General features: G+C 45.0%; 1 protein-coding gene across 3 annotated transcripts in view; it reads right to left on the bottom strand.

Moving 5' to 3' along the window:
• LOC118505728 (zinc finger protein rotund) overlaps nt 1-19793 on the bottom strand; it is a 47678-nt gene that overhangs the window by 8467 nt on the left and 19418 nt on the right. Inside the window, exons 1-4 of one of the 3 annotated variants that reach the window (XM_036041913.1) lie at nt 16303-17218; nt 15452-16009; nt 8168-8254; nt 7250-7576 (exon numbers count right to left, since the gene is read on the bottom strand). In XM_036041913.1, coding sequence (XP_035897806.1) covers nt 7250-7576; nt 8168-8254; nt 15452-16009; nt 16303-16890 — 1560 coding nt within the window. In that variant the 5' untranslated portion in view covers nt 16891-17218. Of the gene's footprint in view, nt 1-7249; nt 7577-8167; nt 8255-15451; nt 16010-16302; nt 17219-19793 lie in introns of those variants that run through there. The other 2 variants (XM_036041915.1, XM_036041914.1) reach the window with 2 other exon arrangements.

Raw genomic sequence — 19793 nt, 5'->3', positions numbered from 1 at the left:
TATTTCTACGAAACGATTTTTCAAAGCAGAAAAATAAAAAAAAAGTTTATAAAAGAGCAATAAGTCATAAAAGAAAACAATGAAAAAGTGATAAATAATAAAATGAAGTGAAAAACAAAACGGAAAGTTTCATTATAATAAAGAAACCAAACAAAAAACCATTCAGAACCCAGCCAATTAACAAACGAATCACGATTCCAATACTGTTCACCAGCGGCGCGGCACCGTCGATTTTGCACCGAACCGTAAATGAGTGCAGATTAATAGAAAAAAAAGGGGCAAGACGAACCAGCAGCACGAAAATGAGTAGAGCGGAGAATTAAAAAAGGAGCGCAAGGACAAGGAAAAAAAGCCGAGGATGCTATATCTCGGCGGCGGCAACGACGGCGCGTTCGGCAAAATAAAAATCCTGTACAAACGACGATGGCCCAAGCCCCATCCCACCACGCGCGAATGCGAGACACGAAATGGGGGAGAAAAAATCCGAGATTTTTGCATGTGTTGCATGTTCGCCCGTCCCCGTCCACGGGCTGTCTGTGTGTCTGGCCGTGCTGGCGGTGTATGGGTGCACCAGCACCAACGCGCGTAAGGAGCACCAGCGACCGGGCGCCTCCATCGTCGCCGTGCAGGGTGCGGGTGCCGGTTCGGACAGGGGCCGACCCGAACGATGGGACCACCAATACCAGCGTACGCGGCACGGTCTCTAAAATGCAAGAAAGCACGAAAAAAAGGATGCGAATCGTTGCGCGAAAAAAAAAATATTCCGGTGCCTTTTTCTTCGGGCCAGTGCAAGCAACGATCGGCAGCGAGTGTGTGCCGGAGCGAGATGGATGCGCATTTTTTCCCCAACTTTTGCGTGAATTTTTTCCCATTCGCTCGTGCGGTCTCTTTCTCACTTTTGCTCTCCTTTTCCTGCCTGGTTGTCGTGTGTCCAGCTTCTGTGTTCGCTGTGAGTGTGTTACGCAGTCAAATTTGAATTATCCCACCCCATCTTCCGTGAGTTCCCCCCAGCTGTCCGCTAACGCCAGCAAGGGTGGACGGGGATAAGGTTTCTTTTTTCGCTTTTCCTTATCGCGTTCGGCATACGGGTGCCGGTTCGTTTGCTGTCCCGTTTTTTTTTTCACCCTAGGCAAAACGGGACAGCGAATCAAGCGAAGGGATCCGTGATGTTTCACATGGTGCCATGGCCGTTTGTGGACACAATAGAATAAAAAGAACATTAGCGTATACATAGGCTGCTGCTGCTGCTGCTGCTGCTGACCGCCTTTGCTTCCACGCTTTACTTACAAAAAAAGAAAAAGCGGAAAAGGGATACCGATTTTTGCCGATTTTTTCGCCGTGTGCGTGTGGGGTGCAAGGTTTTTCCGGACTGTTTTTCCCGTTTTGTTTCGTCCTATCTTCCTTTTGCATTCCGCGCTCGGCACGACGTTGGACGCAAGCGAGCGCGAGACAAGGAGCATCTCGAACGCTCTAAGCCTTGCTCACTCGGTCGAAAGAAGAAAAAATCGCGTCACTCACGCACACAAACTAGACCGGGGTGCAGCTCGAGGTAGCCGAGATGGGGTAGAGGTGGGGGGTTGGAAAAAGCAAATTTTTATTTTCCAAGCAAAGGAAACCGAACACCCCGAACCGGGGCCGAACCTGCACCAACACAGATAATGAGGAGCGCAACGCGTTCGCCTTGTTCGTGGTGTTTTCTTTTGCCCCGTTACCAAGACTTCCGTCTACGGCCGGTGCGTGGCGTTAGGATGGTGAAGGGGCGGAAAGGATGCTGCCAAACCCGCTTCTACATGGCCACTGCTGCATGACGCATGAACGACGCACGATGCGTTCCGATGGATGCGTTGCGTTTCGCGCGTGCACATGAACACACGCACTATTGATTGTAAGGGGGTTGCGCGCGTGCATAAGTGTTTGTGTGCATTTTTTTTGGCAGGGAAAACCGATAGGTCGCTTATTTCCCCATTTACTACACTAGTTTCGCCGAGCTAGACAAAACACCAGCCTAGCTACGAATTCGGGTTCCGAATTGCGTTTTGGTGGTGCTTGCTGGTGGGACGATCGAGAAGGATGGATTGGCGAGGATTTGGTTAAATGCAGATTTGTCAATGTATGCGTGTGCCTATTTGGGTGGTAGTTTTGAAACTTTTAAACGCTATAAGGAAGTGCGGTGGCATTAATGGGATTATTTAAAAATTACGTTTAAACGATTCAAGAAATTATTTTGACCCAATCATTTGATTAAAATAAAATAATTGAATAACACTTTAGCTTGAAGTACAGTTGATTCCCATTTTACTAGCATTTACTATACGAGAGAAGTAACATATGGTTTTGTTTTTGATGGGAAAGCGCCTGAAAGTATGCAATTTGTATGACGGATCGCTTTCACGAGTTTCATTTTAGATAGAAAATACAAATATTAGGCTGATGTTTGTCAAACCGACTGTTTTATAGAAAAAATCAATTGATTAAACATCGGCGATTAGATTAAGTCACCCCAAAACGATTACCAAGAGCATGAGAGGAGAACTCTCGCTGAAAGCATTTTAGAGTTTTTTAAGCAATAATTGGGGGATTATAATAATTAACTTTTCAAAACAATCGTTGTATGCAAACACTTAGCAAACTGCAAACAGAAAGTATGCAAACACTTAGCAAAGTGACTTTTTTAGCTAATTTTTGAATAATTAATACATAGTTATACCAATTATTATTAGAATCAGCCTAACGCACTCTATGCAATCATACAAGCACTTAAAAGTACAATTTTGCCTCCAAGAAAATAAGTCTAACAGCAACCACACTAGAAGCAAATTTCAAGTTTACGCTATCCTTAGTGCATCCGCTTCAGATTCAGATTAGTCCTTAGAATTCGATTCACCTACAACGTACAACAGCCCCGCACTGATCTTGCTACAAAACACAAGTCGGGAAGGTAAAAATTAGAAGCCAACGGAAAAGCCCGGGTATGCAATTCGCATCAACCCACACGCACGAGGCAGATGCAATCATGCGTTCGACGCACAAAGAAAATCTCGCAATACACTGATTCCTCCTCTGATGCCTTGAAGCTTTCCAATAATCGAAGCCTTTGCCTTAAACACAAAGGGAAACGGAGATGAAAAAAAAAAATATCGAAAAGACATGAACCAGCGCCGTGGAAATTATGCACCGATGCCATGAGCGGTGAAAATGAAAGCAAGAAAACAAAAGCACTTGCACACGAGTTTGTCCCGAGTTCGGGCAACCGGGCAACGTTGGTCCGAGCGATAAAGCGAACACCGGAATCCGAAACGCATGCAATAAGATCTGAAGCGACGCACACAACCATACGCACGCATGGACGGTGGCCGGTTGGTTGGTCTATGTACGGCCGGCACATCATCAGCAAACCTTCCGGGGCGAGCATCAACGGCCATCAGACGAATTTCCATACGGCTGTGGTCAGCTAACATGGGCGGAGGTGGAGCCGCGCGCGGAGGACGGAGGTGAGTTGATTAAATGATAGAGCCATCGGCGAATGCGGTACCCAGCTTTTCCCGGGTTGGGCAACCCGTTAGCTTAGGCGATGGCCTCTAGCAAAAAAGGAAAAAGGAAACGACGCACAACACGAAACAGAAAAATTGGTGGAAGTTTCCAAATTTGTGCACTCATCCACCCACCATCTCATCCTCTCGTACACCTCCACCTATCCGATCCTCGGACCAACCGATCAATTTCGGGTAGGGAAGTTTTCCGCTTCGTTCTAGTTGCAGGCGGCGCGCGTGCGGTGGAAACTCGTGGAAAAACGGAATACCTTTCCCCGGAGGAAGGAACACAACAAAAAAAACACAAAGGAAAAGAGTTCGATACAGGGTACAGCACTTTTTTCCAGCGATTCTGTCTAAGCCCGGACGCTCAAAGGGTGAGAACGGGATAGAATATCATCAGAGAGCAAGAGATTGCATCTCCGTAGAGTGTGAGGTGGGGCGACGAAAGGGAAGGAAGAAAGGACCGAGCGGGGGTTCGAAAGCACCATATAGAGTGACCATGGAAAATGTGGAAAAATGTACACGGGTTTTCCACGGGGTTTTGTGGTTTTTGCGCCCACTCCAATTTAGACCCTTTCCGCGCGCGCACACACACACACGTGGCCGAATTTCCCAGCTTTTCGCTGACTGCAAATGAATTTCTGACAATTGTTTTGGGCTGCATATGGGGTGGCGTCCGCATGTGTACCGTGTGCGCACACGGTTAAGCGAACCTTTACATAACATTGGCGGCTTCAAGTGGGCAGTCGGGAAAAGCTGGAAATGCAGTTTCGGGCGGTGAAAATGAATCGAATGAATTATACAGTTTCGCCCATATTCAAGGTTGTTAGTACGATTTTGGGCGGGTTTTTTTTTAGCCAGCCGGCCTTCCCAAGCCGGACGAGTTTCGGTCAAACTTTTGCATGTTTATTTAAAGTCTTTCCCAATTAACGTAAAGCAACTGCTGAGCTGCTGAGATCGGTTTAGAGTTTTTCTTTCCACCGCTCTTTAAATAAAAGCGTGGCGCTGTAACAAAGCAACCCACAAAAAAATGACAGCTGTCATTTAATGAATGGGAAACTTTTGTCAGCTTTGCTTGTGTTGCTTTTCGAGAACAAAACAATTGATTTGGTGCTGAAACTACCCGGTTTTTGTTCATTCTTTCTGTCTCCGTGTGTGTGTGTTTTCGTCACTTTCCACCGGACACGAACTTCCGGGTGTCGTTAGGGAAGTTATCACACTTTGCCGCTGCCCATTTGCGCCAGGTTGCCAGGTCATGGAGGTGCTTTCGAATGAATGGGAAACTTTTTCTGTTCCTCGTCCAAGGCGTAAGTGACTCAAAGGGGGAAGGAACACTAGAGTTTTGATGAATAATTTTGGTTTGAAAATAATTGAACGAGTTTTGCATATGCGCTACACGCGGGCTAAATGGACAAAGCTCCAAAGGAATAGTTTTTACATATTAAAAAATAATTAAAATATTTAAAAAGGCAGTTAAAAGGCTACGAAATCCCTTCACATCCCTTCAAAGCCTTTAAGATTTTTCAATAACCAATTATTTAACCCAAACCTCCAAAAATTCTGCTAACTATGAAGCTTAGCTTAAGAAAAGGCAAAACAGTGGTGGTTTTGTTCGATTGGCGAACTTTCGAAAGATGATTTTTCGTTCACCGGCTGGCCAAGAAGTTAAAAAATTCCAACCCAACGTCCGGTTTTCGTTGCGCTCAATTTTTCACGGCACGGCTCGTGGCTGGGAAGCTTTGTTCTTTGTGAAAAGTCTTCCATCACCAACCGAGGGAAGGGTTTTAGCAACCCCTAGGCACGAATAACAACAACAAAAAAACCAACGAGAACGAAAAACTCAACCAAACAAAGAATGTAAGAAACTGGTCAAGAAAAGATCGTGGAAAACAATTCCGCGTGGCGTGAGAGGGGGGGGGGGGAGGGGGATCATGGAATAGCAAAATGAAGGTACAATCAACCGAAAATCTTCCAGGACTTCTTGAAGCGTGGAGAGAGAGAGAGAAAAAAAGACCGAACATGGAAAATGTGCCCAGTATGGGGTGGTGAAATTGAAAGTCTGTCCCGTACCCCAACGGGATGAGGGGAGGGAATGGCGGAGCCAAGTGTTAATGAAAAGCGGGGCAGTAGGAATCGACCTTCTCCAGGTTCAGGGGGGAAAAAATGAGACGGACGGTCGCTGCGATAAACGCACCGAGGCTTTTGGGAGTAAGATGTTGAAGATGGTTGGGACTCCATATTTCGTTTCCTTTCATTAGCTTGATTGAGTGTTTGTAATTAGTTGATAATGAGTTTCTTTTTACCCGAAGCACGGTTCACTGTATCGCAGGTCCAAGGCGCGGACAAACCAAGGCCGTGCGTCAAGTGCAAAACACGGGAATATCCTTCATTTTAAGCCGATTCGAGAAAGAAAGGAACGCAACTGGAGCTGGACCTGCTGGTCTAAAAATACAGCTAAGCGGGTGTTATGAATGCTTTAATAGGCGTTTGCAACGGGATTGTTAATTGAAATAGCTTTTTGCGTGCTTGTATTTCAACAAAATTTCAATTTTCTTTTTTTCCAATGCACTGCACTATGGTGTGGAAGCGGTCAAACATAAAAACGACCTCTCAATCTGCAGTCTTAAATATTTAGAATAGCAATACGGCCAAGCCGTTCTTTATAAAAAAAATATTTAGAACTTTTAAGAGAAGGGTTCAAAGAGTTTAATGTACGATTAGCTTAAATAAGTCACAATTCACAGTCACAAAACGAGGATTTCCTCGAAAAATTGCAATAAAACAATTACGGACAACTTTAAAGATATATTTTGGAATGAAAATGATCGCTAGGCCAACCATTGCTAGGATTCTGGATTCGATTTTTAACAGTAGCTGGAAAGGCAGTCCTGTGGTATGGAAGGTCTTCTCTTTTATAATTATTTCACACTGGTGTTGAAAGCTAATTTCGATTTAAAAGTTAATAAAATAATCACGTTCAGCTCTCATGCCATACCTGATGCCAAAGGCCTCAGAGTAAAGCCCCAAGACCCCTATAATCATTGGAAAATTAATTTCTCTTTTTTTCTTTTAGCTGGCTTGATAAGCCCCTGAAAGTGTAAAAAAAAATTTCGGTTTGACAGAATTGAAAAAAAAAAATTAACAGGAATGCAACTCATATTCATGGAAAAGAAATATCCATCGAATGTTGAAACAGTCCTTTACCAAAAAATGCTATAAGTAACACGAAGCAACGTAGCAATACGGCCAGGCCGTGCCTTATGAATAAAAAAAAAACACGAAGCAATGCTTTTCAAAAGAAAACACTAAACCTATTTTTGACCACGATTCGCCATAGACCGGCCCATAGTGAATTGCTTTCAAATGCCATACATCAGTCGTGTGCGATTTTAGTACGTAAATTATTTAAATTTAGTTTAAGTAGGGTGCCACCCAGACCCATCCGATGCTTCCGTGCACCGGAAGAGACTAATATGTTTCCATTTCTTTTGCTTATCCTATTTAAACGGAAAAACGCGCGTGTCTAAATCCGTGCAGAGCCGTGCTTAATTAGCACAACGGCATGGCAGAGAGGTATTAATTATTAACATTTCGGCAAAAGCAACGGATGAGCCCATACCAACCGGATGTTTAGCATTATTATACTTTAAAGTCATTCGAGGTAGCGCAACAGGCAGTAGAGGGCATTTATTTAAAACTTAAACAAGAACACCTACCTGAGGACACATTTTGCACTGATACTTTCGGCCCGTCCCGTTCGGCAGTCCGCTGGCACCGATCTTGGTGGCATTGATGGGCTGAGGTACGACGAGCAGGGCGGCGGCCGGGTTCGTGGCACCGCCACCATGCCCAGCCAGTCCACCGCCCGGTGAGTTGCTGCTCGACGAACCGCGCGCTCCGTACAGTTGGCTCATCTGGGCAGCACCCGTTTGCATAGTGTGATGATCGAGCAGCCGGCCATCGTCGATCATGTGCCCTTTCTGCAGGTTGTTGTGATGGTGATGGTGGTGATGGTGGTGATGATCGACTGGATTCATTTTCGCCTGGACGGGACGGGACATTAAGATGGAAAGTGAGGTTAGATTCGATTAAAGTTTAATGATAATGAATTAAAAAAATGTGTAACAATATAAATTGAAAAAAAGAAAACATGAAAATAAATGAGCAAGTAAACTAATAAGAAAATAAGAATAGTCGGTAAAAATCCGCAAATTTATATAGTATAGGATTTTTCTAACGAAACTGTTTCAAAACAATTTAGAAAACCAATAAAATCAACCTGTTTACGAAATAGAATTACTAAAGCGGACAAACATAACCTCAAAAATCAGAAAAAACACAAAAAAACCGAGAGAAAAAAACACTGTCATTGAGCATTTCTAACGAAAAACCGGTTTACAAATAAAAAACACAAAAAGGGACAAAGATAACATGAAAACAGCGAATCGCATCAGAAAGAGACGGTTGGCCGTTTCTTGGGAAAAGCATCTGTTCAAAACAAAGCAAACAAACAGATAAAGAAAATTCGAGCGTACACAACCGAAGCCCAACGAAAAAAAGAAAGCAGAATGGATAAGGGTAACCCGATGACAATTGTTTTCGCCATCGCGTCAACACCTCGCTACCAACACTACCTCGTATCCTTGCTTCATGGGCATTGGGTTTCGGGGTGTTGGCCAACCACCGTACGTGTCCATATCCTTCGTGTGCTGTCCACATTGCTGGTGTCCGCATAATGCATCGTGCATATTTGCATATAGAGCGAGTGTGTGAGAGGGAGAGAGATAGAGCGATTGTTTTTTATTTCGTCCCATTCGTCGTCGTCAAGCGTCAACAACACGCCGATGTAAGTTCGTCATCAAGTGCAATCCAAGGCGAAGAATGAAGGGCACAGTTAATTATCCGGGGCCGAAATTGGATCGGTAAAAAGTGCGTTGAAAGGGAAGGTAAGAAAGAAGTTACAGTTTTGTTATTACACTTGATTTCAAAGCTGTGATTTTGGCAGAACTCTAAACGGAAATTTTAAATTAATTTCTCAACGTGTAGAACAACCACCGTTGGCGCAACGCCAACAAATAAATTAGAAAACGTCTAACTCCATTTCCATTCCGTTTGGCTGCCAAAATAACAATAAATGCTTTCCATTTTCCGATTACCAACTAGAAATCAGCTTAAGTTTCAACAACTTTGCGTCAATTTGTAATTATTCATGCAGCAGTCGACCTTCACAGCCTACTTCGCACTTCCCCAGCAAGTGTTCGCGTTAAAATCAGCCCCATTTCCCGTTAACGGCCACTTCGAAGAAAAGGCAAGTTGGAAGGAGAGTGTGAGAGAGAGAGAGAGGGATAGTGCACGCCAACCGACCAACCCGAATAAATGCAAGTGGATCGCGGTTATGCTTGTAAAATGATCGCTTTCAAGCACTCGTTTACGAAAATAAACTGCAGCAAGAAGGGAGGGAACAGCCAACAGAACAACACAAAAAAAACCGCTGAGTGAAAGAAGGGTGCCGCGAAGATAAGTTTCTGTCCGGATGAAGGGAAAAAGTGGGAAAATGTGGCAGAATCCGTGCAAATGAAGGTTGAAAAAAAACGTAGCGAACAGCTTCACACAGTCTTGTGTGTCTCGCTGTTAAAATCAGCGCCTTTACCACCCTTCAGCAATCTAGTGGGTGGGAATGCGGGTTGTGTGGGGGAAGGGGGTGTATAAGAGGGTGGAAAAATTATTTAAAATACTGGAAAAAATTAGCTCAAGGGTGGAAAATTTTTATATCAAAGTTATTTTTTAATTGAATTTTTTTCCCGCTGTTCGCCCGACCGTTTTCTCGCTCTGTCTCTCTCTCGCTCTCGGACCGATTTTTCCAGCTTTACTTTTTTCCTTATTCCGTTTTGCCCTTTTCTCAGCTGGATCCACCGTGCCGTGGATGGCTGGTGAAAATTAAACCGGCCAAAGCATCGCCCGGAACTGGAAGGTGGCCAAAAGGATGTTCCGTTCCCGTTTTCAGGTTTTCCCTCCCCGGGAAAAGTATCGCACATCAGCATCACGGGGTTTTAGTTCACGGGTTTCCATGTTCCGGTTGTCCACTTCCACGTGCCGGTTTGGGGCTCGGGGGCGCACGGACACATAGCGAGCGTAGCCGAAGCCGACAAACCGTTGGGTCTCCCTCGTCTGCTGATTGCTTCACTTGCATGGAGCTACGGGAGAAGAGGGTTGGTAGAGTATGAAAGGGTGGAAAAGGGACACGAGCGAAAGGGGGGGGGGGAGAAAGGGCTGGGAAAGTTTGAAACGTGTTGATGAATCTATGGTAACGATAGAAAGGATCTGCCTGTGAGCTGCGTTTGTCCGTTGCCGGTTCGGGTGCAAGAATTTTCATCCACCTCTTTCTCTCTCATTCTCCCACTCTCTCTCTCTCTCTTGCTCTATCTAGTTGATGATTTTTTTGCTGTCAAATTTTGTGCGGGGAAAGTGCGTCAGAATGGACGCAACATTGGCAACACACATAAATTGTGCACCTAAAAACCCCGGGACACACATACGCACACACACACACACACATACACGATCGGTCGAAATTTCGGGAGCAAATGGGATAACATTCGGGGGAGGGGGTTTTTTCCACCTATGATGGAGAGAAAATTTGGGAAAATAGAAGTAGACACTACGAGGTTTGATGAGGCGGTTTGTGTGTGTGTGTGCGTGTGTACGTGGTTGGAGACGATCGACAGCACATGAAGTAACGCAGCAACCGGACGACTCATTGCGAAGCAAACGGCGCTAGCATACGGACGGCCGACGGGAATGTACATTAAATGATTTACTTCGCCGGTACGCTTCCGGTGCCAATGTTGCTACTGTCGTGGCCAGTCGATGACGATGATAGGGGTGGGTGATGCGTACGCACGCCGAATGAGGCGGAGAGCATGAGTTGCAGCTGCTGATGACCGGCCGGAGCCGAAACGCAATCATCGTGTGTTTTGAGGAGGAATTAAAGCGACGAACCGGCTTTCAGAAGAGGGGGAAGTGGGGTGGACACTGTAGGGTAGAGCGATATTTGTCCAGACTCGTTTGAAATTCGCAGTTTTAATTAGATTTTTTCTCTAGCCGGCGTGCATAATGGTGTCGCGCCTAGTGGCCAGAGAGCGCTCGTGTTCGCGTGCGTACAATTAAAGTTTTGATAATGATAAAAATTGTGTCCGCAGCGCATTGGGTGCAACTAAGATTAGGAACAGTTTTATGGTATTGGCGTTTTGGTTGTTTGATGATTTTATGAATTTGTAATGCAATAAATCTGGCAGTTTTCATGTTAGTTTTATACTAATTCTGTAAAATGAACTCTATTATGGGTTTGTTCATTTGAGTTCATTTCTGAGTCAAAATTTATTCAATCTAGATTGTCTGCGAAATGAGCATCTATTTTATCTATGCAATACAAATTTTGAACGATTAGTCATATACGACTGAGCAGTGTATACCGTCTTAGTAGATTCTACGAATGTTATGTCAATTATTGTTTTGGGAAGGGTTCGGTAAAGTCTTTCAATATGAAAATTATATTAATTTTCAATCCGTAAATGATATCTCGACCGTTGGACAAACTATGCGATTTCTTATTCGTAGGAAAAGGAAATTAAAACAAAGCTGTTATACACATGATTTTCTCATCGTATAACAGTTTCTATTCCTCGTTTAACAAATATCTGATCTTCAAACAGCAATTTTAATTTTTGGAGCATTTATTAAACTAAATGAGTTGTCCATCACTCCAAACGCAACATCACAAAGCGCAATACTATTTTAAACTGACACATATTTCTGCATAAAATCACGAACGAGCTCGGAAGTGTATAATTATTGAATCTGCACGAAATTTTCGAATTTTTCATCATGGAGCAGCACGAAAAAATATGAGGAAGAAAACCTTTGTTAATCGATACGAACGCTCCCAGTTCAATCGAATCCAGAGCCTTAGCTCTAAACATTAATACAAAGCCTACAACAGACAAAGTATGTAGTTTACCAAAAAGTTGCGCAAAAGAAAGTTTTACATCCTAATAATAACTCTTTCGCCTAGTTAGCTTAACCCACCAACAAAAGCAGTAGAACAAAACCAAAACCGGAACCGGATTCTCAAGATTTCTTTGCACCGTTCCGTGTGCCTGCAAATTATATCCACTGCCGGGTGGTTTTTTCTTCCTCCCTCGGTCGGTAAACATCGTCAGCGCTGCGCTAACTACAAATATTTGAATTTAATTATGAAAAATGGGAGTCTATTTTTCTCCCTTTTGTTACGTGTTACGCGCCGAACATCCGGCCTTGAAGTATTGACGGTCGCGACCATCATCGCGGGCCATCCGTCCGTCCGGTGCGCGTTCGCGTCCGGTTCGCTCGCGTATAAGGTTGAAGCAACAAAAAAGAAAGAAAAAGGACCAGCGAAATTGAAAAATAGAGCAGGAAGTGTAATGAATGCTCGCGCTCGATGCCCATAAATCATTAGGTGAGCAAATTTCTCGAATCAAAGCCAAAAATGTGTTTTATCCGACGCGCACCGAGCGAGACCGTGTGTGGCAGGTTTTTATGCTCGATACATATAGCGCCTGTTTTTTTTTGTCTTCCTATTTTGCAACCCGTGGCAGACACCCGTGCACATACACGTGCAAAAGTGGCGGGGAGAGGTGGTCGATTGGGATTTGAAACCGAGACCGAAGTCAAAAAATAAGAATACGACAACTGCACACACGTGAGATTCGGTGGGGGGATGGAATTAAAGCGGCGTACCCGGGGGGGTGCCTGGAGGGAGACACTTTCATTAGGTGAGCGGTGGTCGGATTAGGTTCGAAATGCATGTTCGAGTTTGCATGATGTTACCGGCACGCGGAAGCAGGCTAAGCTTCATGCGGCATTGCTGTAGTGCCCTGTCTGTAAGGTGACAGCCAACATCGTCCATAAGCCGGCTGAACAACGTTGACCGTGGGATGGGTCCGGGCGATTCCTTTATGAGCAGGATTTATGAGATTTTGCTCCCTGCTGTCTGGTGTGTGATTTGATATTGAAATTTTTTTTTACTTAGCGGAGAAGCAGCATCAGTAAAATTTTGATTAAATGAATATTACATTTAATGTCTAACAAGCATAGAATAAAGATTTTTTTTAAATTTACATAGAAGGAAAAATATTATATTACCCTAATTTCATGAAAATTGTTCAAAGAACTGTAGATAAGTCACCAGCAGGGCCTGGCAGAAATTGCTTTTTATTTAGTAAAAGAATATACTGGGTCGGTCCGGAGGCCGAGGCGACAGTCGCGCCGGTCTTCACACGGCAGGACTGGGTTTCAAATCCCATCCGGACCGCCTCCCCGTACGTAAGGCTGACTACTTTACTTCGGGTAAAATTAAGTCACCGAAAGCCAGAAAAATGGCAGGCCCGAGACCTCTCGAGAAGAGGAAGAAGAATACACTAATTGCTTAAGTTCATAATTTGAGAGAAACATTCATACAGTATTTTTTAGGTGACCAGAGTCAGTAGAAAGAAAAGATTATGGTATAGTGTTTCAGTCCGAATGAGAAGACTCCTCTAGCGATTCAAAAGATGGTACTGTGACGCTTATTCTTCCGATTCTACCCAATACTGTTCTACTGTACTGAGTATAAGTTCAGCGACTTGTAGCCATTTAACAACTTACAGCAGCAAAAAAAGGCTGCTACGTGTTACAAGGTTCAATCCATACGAGACTCGATACCAGGCCCGGGTATGTAGATGAGACGTATGTTACCAAGCCTGCTATTTTACCAATCTAGTAGCCATGAGTTTAATTCGCGTACAATGGCTATTCAAATTATGTTTTCTTTGTATAGGAACGAAATTACTACGGTTTAATACTTCTCAGCCCTTTCCATAAATTAATAATTTTCCATACATTGAAACAAGAACTAACAATATTGGCATTAAATAATCCCTTACTAAAGAGGAGTCTGTTGCGAAAACATTAAACTATTCTTCAATTTTTCATATCGCAATCGTCCAACACTTTTGGCCAATCAACGGTGAACAGTGAACTCACTTCCATCGCATCACTTCCAGCCCGAGCGAGTTGTGCTGTAATTCCAGCGCGAACATGCCGCCGTTTGGAGCGGTGTAGAACAGTTACACACACACACACACACCCAAACCGCGACGGTCGCGTGGTGTTAGTGATTTCTACTGTTTTCACACTCTACGCGGTGCACGTGTTGGTGTGCCGAGTTTGAAGGTGTGCAAGGTTGTGTCCTAACAATTCCGTGTGTTTTTTTGTTGTTGTTGGTGTTTCTTTTATAACGCGTTCCCTTTCCTGCTATCCTAAGGGGCAATCCATTCGGAACGGATTCCTGAAACGGTCTTCTGGGTTGGATTTCCCCGCCAGCGCTTTATTCGCATTTTTCTTTTTGCCGCCCTCCCGTCCTGAACGAATAGAATGGATATCGGGAGATGAACATTGCTTTTTTGTGTTCTATTTTCTTTTTCGATCGAACAGGAGATTTTTTTTTCGTGATTCGGGCGGGGAAATTCACACACACACACACACACACCCAAACATTAGGAAAAAAATGGTGGGAAATGCTGGAATGTTGTATTGAACAAAGTCGTGTGTTTCCGGATGCTGCCGTTCTACTAGCTTTTGTGAGTATGTGTTGCAGTAGAATGTTTCTAGCAGTTGGTGTCTGTGTGAGTAGATAGATCGTAGCAAAGGACGAAATTTGAGAGATAAAGAGCTGAGCTGTTGTGTGGCTGGTGGAGACGCCCGGTGGTTTATCGCTTTGTGTCTTTGGTTAGGGAAATGTTTACGAATTGTGCAGTAAAACTGACTTTGTTGTCGTCCAACGTTGCTGAATAATAATAAGGGCATACCATATGGCATTTTTTAAAACGTACAAAAACTTCAAAATTACTATTTGAAGCGCCTTTCAGTACTCACTGGTCTTACAACAAAACGAAATTCCAATCAATAACATCCTCCACTGAAAAGTAAACCCATTTCGTGGAATTCACCCCAACGAATCGTACATCCAGTTGCAGACGCATAATCAAAAGCACAACAATCCTGACCAGCCTCAAGAAGCCGTCGGTTGGAAAGGCTCCAAAAATGTGGGAAATCTCTCACTCTCTCACCGAACCACGAACGAGAAGAAAGGAACCCGCACCAGGTGGGTGGCTTGGTTGATGTGTTTGTTTTCCTCCTCTTTTTGTGGTTGTTATGTTTCACGTTGCTGCCTTCACAACAACAAAAAAAAGGAAGAACAACATTCTTTGTTACGCTGCTGTTTGTTTGTTTTCTTACACATCCTCCATACCCGCGCTGAGTTCGTGGCCTTCGTTTGGGTTTTGTTTTTGTTCCTTTTTTTTTGTTTTTTTCCACCCAGACGAAACATAAAAGGCAAAAAAAAAAACGAAATCACAAGGACATTCCTATGTGTTGCTGTTGCTGGGAAGAGGGGGTGGTTGCCTTTCATCTAGCGCCGTAACTTCGGGAGGTACTTTGGATTTTCGTTCGTTCGTTCGCCGTCATCTTTTCTTTTGCCAAACGGGCACTACGTTCGGCCGAACGAAGCCAAACACATGCGCATATGAGGTACGCACAGAGAAGTGTTGGAGGTCAAGATGGGATGAGAGGGAAGGGGGATGCCTTTTTTCATTATGCTAGGTTTTCTGAAAGATTTTTCTGGTGGTGTCTCTGGAGCGGTGGATGACATCCGGAGCCTTATGGGAAATGGGAAGTCAATCCAAGCTCTTTATTAGGATGATTTTCGGTTTAGAGTCTTCTTGAATGCTTAACAAGGACTTGAACTTCAAACCAAGATGCCTTATTCGCATTTCACTTAAGTTCGTGATAAATATCACAGTTGAGTTATACACTTTAAAAGCAGTATAACAGTTGACACTCACCTCGACCGGTCCATTCCACATGTAGTGCATCCCGACGGCGGCCGGATCGTGATGCGGGTTCGAGGTCATGTGTTCGGCCATTACCGCGCTCATCCAGTGCACGAGGCCCTGGGTCGGGTTCTGGCCCTGCACACCGCCCGGCACGGGCATCTGGTTAAAGTTCGGGATAGCCGTGGCGGTCGCCGTTGTGCTGCCGGAGTCGGGAGTAGCTCCCTCGTTCGCTGCTGCTGCTAGGCTAGCGGACGCGGCCGACGGGGACTGTGGTGGGCCACAGTTTAGCGATCGACACTTGGTGTCTTCGGGATGTCCGTGCCGACAGTTGCCGGGAGTTAGTGAACTGCTTGAACTGCCTGAGGCACCAAGATTTGACTGACTTCCGGCGGCCGAATGAGGGAGATGAGGATGATGGGAGTGGTGCGGATGGTGGTGGTGGTGATGGTGGTGCGGGTGGTGTGGGTGGTGTAGGTGGGGTGGGGTTCCGTGGTGATTATTGTTGCCCTTGCTATAGTCGTTGTTATTGGTCGCCTCGGACAGCCACGGGAATGCGTTCGACGGTTTCTGGAGAAAGAGAGATTCAGAGAGCGAGAGAAAGAAAACATAAATGTTTAATAAGCGGATAATTGAGGCCGTGGATATCAATTGGTTGGAGCTGTTTACGTATGAATAAAGCGCATTAAGTGTGTTCGAGTGGAATCGTTAATTGCCATCATAATCGTTCAGGGTAAATTGTGGGAATAAAGCTCAATTACATTCATGGAATCGCATGCGAAATGCGATATGCTGTATTGGAAAACAGGTGAGGTGGACATCACAATATCAGACCGTCCTGTGTGAGGAACTCCCAAACTAACCTCCAGGATCTCATCACTATCTTCACGGTCAACTTCCGAATCAGCTCCCGGCGTACGTTCCTGCTGTACTTGAGCGTGCGACGAAGAGGAGGAATTGGGGAACAGGCTTCTTGGAAACTGTCCCACACTAGCAAGTGCCGACTCGAGCGGAGAACTCGCCGTAGGGCTGGAAAGATCTTCCGCCTCATCCTCCGAATGGTGCGAGTCCTCCTGGTAATTCGATCTGGGCTGCTGTTTCTTGAGCAGCGATGCCGATGCAGCAAACAAGTTCTTGTAGAACTGTGCCGGAAAGATAAACGCAGACTTGGGCGCAATTTCCCCGCACTCAATCTCACTCTCATCCCTGTGAGGTGGTGATTGCTTTGCTGAAATCCTTTCCTTTATTGCCTGGGAACGATAATCCTCGGTGGACGCGTGCTGCTCGTAGCGCGGGGCAGGAACTTCATCGGCTGGGAAATAGTTGGAGCTCCTTGCTTTGGCGGTTTTGTAGTGCATCTCACCGGTGTGAGATGGAGACAGACGATTGTAGAGATCGTCTTTAATGCGTAGCTTCGAGGGCGTCATCGGTGTGGAATAGGCTGTAGACATTTGTATCACTTTAGTAGGAACTTTGTTTCAAATCACAAAATCGGTTTCGATCGGTAAAGATCACACAGCTGTATAATAGAATTGCTTATAACACTTATAACACTCTCACACTTATCATTCACTCACTATTCACTCGTTGGTGAGAAAGCCAACAGCCATCTCACCATCTTTATCTTCTGCATTTATTCACTCACTCGCTCTCATCTCCGTCTCACTGAGAGCTCGCTCAAAACAGCCTACTACAACTATTCCACTACACTTTAAACCTTCCAATCCCTTCCTTCTTCACTTTCACTCACCCTCACCCCAAACTCACTCACACACACACACACACACACACTTCAAAGTGACCGATGCGAGAGACGCTTAATGCGGCGATAAGACTTTCGCTTTTCCGGTCACTTTGCTCACGATTTACTCGTGCGAACAAGAAACTATTAGAATAATGCCACGGGGGGGCTATCCTCCTTCCCGGGTTTTTTTTCACACTAGTAGGTCGCAAAAGTTTTCCATTCCGGAAAGTTTTGCCAACTTTGTGCGCACATAATCTACGTGCCAACTACCGTCTGAAGTTAGACCGGGAAGTTCTTCCCTTCCAGCAGGTTTGTAGGGATATAAGGAACTTAAACATTGGCTCACCGTCTTCCGATGAAAGAGATAGAAAGAGAGACCGCAAAATGAATGTGACACAATTTCTATTTCGGAAGTTCTGTACTCTAGATCAGCTCCAGCTTGAGTTGCGGTGATGTCCACGCAGAGGGAGTTTTATGTGTCTCACTTTAAGGACACACACTGTCCACATCAGGATTACTTTCTTTAAACTATGCCGGTTGATTGGTGGGCGATGTAAGGCGTTTAGACAGTAGGAACTTTGAATGGGGTTTTTCGTTGCTTCACTTCGAGCGACCTTCGAGAACTTCAACTACAACACATCACACCACGGTAGGGCTTTTAGGAACTTCGGTTTACACGTCATCAGGTGTTTGTTTCTTCAGAGTTGTCTCTCTGTCCGTCACATCACAAGCAGCTTAAGGCACCGAACGGGGTTTATTACAGCGGTTCGTTGATCACCGGTTCCGCGTGATCGCGCACTGCCTGGGGCGTTTGGGCAAATATCGAACTGGCCACCGAGAGCGTAGCGTCACCGCGACGATGCCGTCCATATCGGCGGAACTGGCAGCAATAGTGTAGAAACAACAACAGCACCATCGACGATAGCCAGGACGACGACGACGACGACGACGACCACCACGACGGCCACGACGACAACGACGACGACCAGGACGAAGCAAACGTCTTGACGCTCATAATACTACTTCTGCTAGGGGGAGAGCTGGTGTGTGAGGGCCTGCTTTTTTTTTGTTGTTGCTTCTTCTTCGCTACTGCTCAAACAAAACCGAGAAAAAGTGCTGTGCGAGAAAAATATAAGTTTTATATATACACACATATATTTTCTTCTGCTGCTCGTTGAGGTCCCCCCCCAAGCCGCCCAGCCGAGTGTGGGGAAACAACCATTCATCCACACACACACACACACACTCCTAGACCTCATCCTCCCGTTCGTTCGGTTCCCGTATGCACACTATATTGGACCGACCGCGAGAAAGAAACGGCCACCCACCGTTTTGGGAGGAGATGTTGGGTCGAAGCGTGAGGATTCTCCTCTTCGGTGTGTGGATGTGTTTTTGTGCTTCCTTTTCTTCTTTCCTTTTTTTTTTTTTGGTCCTCATTTTATTTGCTCCCCGGTGTTGCTCTTCCTTCGTCCTCGTCCTCGGTTGTGTTGTGTTGGCCTCGTTGGGATTTTTTTCTATTCTTTCTTCTTTCTGCCTTCGCTTACTTCTTCTGGTCTATGCGCTTCTCATGTACGGGCTAAAGCCGCGTATTACCGCGCGTCATCCCTTGGGTGGACTTGGCTTGTAGGGGGAGGGGGGCGGGACGAGATGTGTATTTTTTACGGTTCTTTTCTTTCGTATGTTGCACTGCTACTGCTGCTGCTGCTGCTGCTGCTGCTACTTCTCCGGCAGCTTTCTTTCGATCTAGTGTGTTGTTAGCTTTGGCCACCCACGAGGCCACCCGGTTTCGCGGTTCCTTCGCACCCGTACTGCCTTTCCCTGCTACGAGCTGGTTGTGCATGTGTCTCAGAGGATGTACTGGTTTAATCCTTCTTGCTTTTCTTCCTTTTTCCTAATTTTTTTTCACTATCCTTTTGCTCCTTTCCTTTTTTGCTCTTTCGCTTCGTTTGTTTATTTTTAACAACACTCACTCGACACTCGTCGGGGGTTTGCTTCTTGTTGCACGTTTTTCCCCGGACCGTCTTTCGGGCCAGGACCGTGAGGCGCGCATTTTCTCACATCCTTCTCGTCCGACTTTGGCGCGCTGTTTCGGTGTCGTTCGGTTATCCATCGATTTGGATGGCACAGAAGCTGTTGATTTCAACTCGTGGGAAAGCTTTGCTTGTGTGTGAGTGGCCGTGGGCGAAATGGTGTGTGTGTGTGTGTGCTTGTGTGATTTTCTATTCCTGATGGTGAGCAACGCAATACAGTTGCGGAATGATTTTTCACTCCGGTCCTTACGATCGTCCCTCGTTTCTTGCATGCGGAGCACGTTTGCATTTGCGCGCCTTTTCTGCATCGGAATTTTTAAAGTGTTTTTTTTTCTCTTTTTCTAAATTTATGAAAGGTTCTTTATGCGTTTTTACTTTGCATGGGTAGAGAGAAGTTTATGTTTATTTAAAAATTTTAATCAAATTAAAAGCAGGTGACGTTTGAGTAGAAAGTACTTGCTATAATGTTACCTATTGTTTTTCTTATAGCAAAACTTTATTGACCAAGTTGTATACTAGAGAAGTCCTCCCTTATTCTACATTGATCACAAATCACTAAAAATAGCAATAAAGAATTACC

Source organism: Anopheles stephensi, chromosome 2 (genome assembly GCF_013141755.1).
Source record: "Anopheles stephensi strain Indian chromosome 2, UCI_ANSTEP_V1.0, whole genome shotgun sequence".
Classification (NCBI taxonomy): Eukaryota; Metazoa; Arthropoda; class Insecta; order Diptera; family Culicidae; genus Anopheles; species Anopheles stephensi.
The sequence above is the reverse complement of the archived record's forward strand: the minus strand, read 5'-3'. Positions and strand labels throughout refer to the sequence as shown.